General features: G+C 50.2%; 2 protein-coding genes across 2 annotated transcripts; both read right to left on the reverse strand.

Annotated features, from left to right (window-relative positions):
• Positions 1 to 215: 215 nt before the first annotated feature.
• On the reverse strand, positions 216 to 1,133 carry FIBRA_09490 (uncharacterized protein; the record flags this gene model as incomplete). Its single annotated transcript, XM_012321783.1, has 1 exon — positions 216 to 1,133. The coding sequence occupies one exon, from the start codon at positions 1,131 to 1,133 to the stop codon at positions 216 to 218; it is 918 nt and encodes a 305-aa protein (XP_012177173.1).
• A 1,360-nt stretch (positions 1,134 to 2,493) lies between these two features.
• On the reverse strand, positions 2,494 to 3,010 carry FIBRA_09491 (uncharacterized protein; the record flags this gene model as incomplete). The annotated part of the gene is made up of 2 exons (XM_012321784.1): positions 2,494 to 2,684; positions 2,758 to 3,010. 2 exons carry the CDS (start codon positions 3,008 to 3,010, stop codon positions 2,494 to 2,496), a joined length of 444 nt encoding a protein of 147 aa, XP_012177174.1.
• Positions 3,011 to 3,969: the final 959 nt, after the last annotated feature.

Consider the following 3,969-nt stretch of genomic DNA (forward strand, 5'->3'; position numbering starts at 1 on the left):
GACAGACGACAAGTGATAGATAGATAGATATGAAACGCATGATGGTGATGACGCATCAAGTGATGGGATCAGTAGTATAGTACAGGGTTAACGACAAATAGTTAGGCAAAGAAAAGAAAAGAAAAGAAAACCCCCCCCCAAGCTGTAACACTGAGATGAGCGTGGCATTGGTCCATTTCTTGTTGAGCATGAATAAGTTCTGCGCCTACTGATCGTCATGCTGTCAGTAGTAAGTCAATTTTGGCATCTACAGCTCTGAAACAATCGACTTCATTGGCAACTCCAGGATCCTTGATATCCTGTAACGACACCCAGAGACTCTCCAAGAGGTTGTCATCTCGCATCAGCAGATACTCCCAAGTGTCCTCTTCCCATTCCCTGTCCGATTGGTTCCAATTCCCCACAGGTTCAGTGATTCGGAGTACATCAGCCGCAGTTGTCGATACTTGTTGTAGTCCAAAGGCCAGATTTCCGTTGATGGGGACACCCATAGGAGGTCGAGTGACTGTGGTTGTGTAGGCCCCAGGGAAGTGAGGAAGTATGTGTTCCAAAGGATCAACATCCTGAACAGGGGTGGAGGTGTCAAAGGGAATGGATTGCCAGGATTGGGTGACGTCATTAGAGGGCCTTTGGATTATGTCATCGCTATAGACTACAAACTCCTGAGGATTGCTGCTGTGTCCTTCTGATGTGGTGATATATTTGCTGACATCCGCTAGTAGCTGAAGGTTGGGAACGTGGTTGAGGCTACCATTGTCGGAGACATCTGAAGCGAGAGGTGGCATACTGGGTGAGTTGGTGGACGCAGCGAGAGGACTATCAGGATTGGGAGATGACGAGATATTCATTAGTGATGACGCTGGGAAAACCTGTGCAGGAACAACATGGTAAGATCCGGGGGTGGCTTCTGATTCCTGAGGGACTTCCAAGGGCCCAGGGAATTGGTGCAGGACCATGGTGTCACTGTTAGATGAGTCCAGGGATCCAGGGATAAGGAAAGGTCGACGAGTGACGTTTGGCAGAAAGGGAGGGAATGGATAGCGGAAGCCACCTTCATCAAGGAACTCCAAGGAAGAATCATCAGATTCTTGTTGAGAAGGGAAGCTCAAGATAGGATGCCTAGGAACTGGCATCTCTATTATTCCAGCTGTGAAGCGCTCTTCTAGAGTTTGGAGATGGGAAGGGTGAGGGGTTGGTGCCCTTTGGGGACCAGTTTCTGGAGAATTGTTATGCCTAGGAGCCAAAGGATGACAGCGTGGATCCAGGTCAGAGATTGCATTGTTATTTCTAAGACGGTTGGTGCGCTAAGCAGGCATGAAAGAAATCCAAAAAGAAAATGTTCTTAAAAACACCAGGCCCAGAATACAAATGGAACCAACTATTACAGACAAAGATAGACCCCAGACACTAATCTTGATGCTCTCTGATGTACTCAAAGTACACTTGTGTCGGGTTGTTGCTGTCGCAGTGATGCGATCTCGGGAAACCTAACCCTAACTTGGGGGTGCGAAGAAAAGGGTTAGTTCCTACTTCTCTGGGAGGCTGATGGGGGTGAGGGCTTGTAGTTGTGATAGCTCACTTGAACGGCAATGACTTCACTAGATTTTCTTGGGACGGTGTCACAAGACTGTTTCGGACCATCCAAACACTCTGACTTCTCGTAGAAGTGGAGGTAAGGTAAAAGGGGAGCTGGCTCAATGACGCGAAGGCGAAGTGCGATTCGAGTGTGGGTGCACGAGTCTCATCCGAGGGTCGGGCGCGAGAACGGAACTTCGGAGGACTTAGCTGTATGAGTAGGTGTTCTTTGAAGGGGGAGCGCTTGGTCGTAGACGAAGGTTGAAAGGCGTAGGCGTAGTTCGAAGGTCACAGACATAGTTCGGGGTGTTGTAGTTGTAGGTCGTAGGGAGACGCAACACTTCGAAAGCAAGTTTGAAGCCAGAATAAGCTCTGCTGAGTGGGGGATGTGATTCTGCGTGAGTCTCGCTACTAGGGGCCAAGTACTGGCTTACAACCATGAAAATCCACTCTTAAATATCCCTCATCCTGCCGAACCTCCCGATCCACTGCCTCCACTGCCCTGACCGCACCAAATGATCCCGCTATCCTTCCTACTCCTGCCCGACATCTCCATCAGTTTCCGATTCCCGTCCACCACGCTATTCCTGCTAGTCTCGGAGGCCCGACCGTCGTGAGTCTTGGCGTCGCGGCCCAAGCACGTCGACTTAAAGGTTTACCCGTCAGCCCTGTATTGTAGGTCCCAATCTCCGGATGATGGTGTTTCGTCTTCGAAGCTGAGCCCCCGGAATAAAGCCGCCACCGAAAGATCCCAATCAGATTGTCGTGAGATCGTGAGGCTTTGAAGATGTCGAAGGGCGGGCTTTGCTCGAGGGCGTTCTCGTGTCGAGGTATCGCAGTTGTCCCCAAAGGCGGAAGCTTCGAGCGCTTCGAATGTTGAGTATGGCTCGAGGCGCACCCATGTGCTACGCGGGCCTATCAGCGGTTGGCGGCAATGACAGGGAGAGTGGTGGTGGTATGGGGGAGGGGGCGCTGTGCAGTGGCGGTGATGTTGTAGGCCCACTGGTGTTTGCGTTCCAGGTGCTGAATGGTGAGCCGAAGGGTTAGGGGGACAATGAGGGCGAGAGCGAGGACGGAGAGGAGGGTGGTGAGGAAGAAGCCCAGAAGGGCTAGGAGTAGGAGGTGGGGGTGCTCGTTGACAGCAGTGAGGGTGATGGCGGTGAGGGGGGCAACTTGGTTCACCACTGAGAAGGTCAGTAAAGGGGGTTGGAGTGAGCTCAATGGGGGATGTTACTTGTGCTCTGTTGTTAGCCCAGTTGAGAGCCTGTTCGTCGATGGGGGTGGTGGCGAGAGGGGTAGGGGTGCGTTCAAGGTGGACCTTGAAGGTGTAGGTGTCCTTGAGGACAAAGAGGGTAAAGGCAAGGAGGAGGATGAGGAGGGCAGTGAAGGCCCAGCTAACTAGAAGGAGGGCGGCGAGGATGGTGACGGATACCATTGAGGAAGTCAAAGGTGAGTGGTTCTTATGAGGAGTCACCTTTGTTTGGTCTGTAGGAAGTCTGCCAAAGCATCTTTAGCATGTGAAAGTTCAGTTTTCGGCAACCAGGAGTCATCCAAGGCCAGGTACCCTTTCCATCTTACTCGGTACAGTGTTCGCTTGCCAACTGTCTTCGAATCAATGATATGTTCAATTTCAAACTCCTCCTGGTTCTTGATTAGTTCCAGGGGTGGTCGGAGGTAATTCTTTCCGTGCATTGTTGTTTCCGAATAAGGATAAGCAATCCTGCATGGAATATAGGGTGAATCTTCTATTTTGGCGGTAACTTCAGCTGATAAACAACCAGTGACAGCTTCTGGTCAATGGTGAAGGGTCCATAACGCTTTGGTCCAAGTTTGGCTTTTGGATGAAGTCCTTTGAGGTTAGTGGCTTCCAGCTATACCTTTTGTCCTGGCGTGTATTCTACGAACTTGTCTTTATTCCATTTCCTGACTATTTCCTCTGCTAGCCAAATACTGGATTGGATTTCAGTTCAAAGGTGGGCTAGCTGAGTGAGTCTAGAAGCAATGTCCGGGGCATCAGTTGTTCCCACAGTGGGAATATTATGCTGAGGTTGGTAACCCATGAGCACTTGGAAGGGGGATGTCTTGATGGTATCATGATGTCAGTTATTGTGCGCGAATTCTGCTAGTGGCAAGTGACTTGTCCAGTCGGTTGCTCGGTGATTACAAAAGATCCGAAGATACAATTCCAAGTCTTGGTTAATATGCTCTGACTGTCCATCGGTCTGAGGGTGGAAGGCGCTAGAAATATTCTGTTTGATGCCTAATTTAGTGCAGAGTTCCTGAACATCCGTGATGTGAACTGTGGTCCTCTATTGGAGATAGCCTTGAGGGGTAGTCCAAATCATCAGAAAACATGGTTCTGATACAGGGTAGCAGTTTCTGATGCTGTGACTG

This window comes from Fibroporia radiculosa (assembly GCF_000313525.1).
Source record: "Fibroporia radiculosa TFFH 294 genomic supercontigs, scaffold52825, whole genome shotgun sequence".
Taxonomy (NCBI): domain Eukaryota; kingdom Fungi; phylum Basidiomycota; class Agaricomycetes; order Polyporales; family Fibroporiaceae; genus Fibroporia; species Fibroporia radiculosa.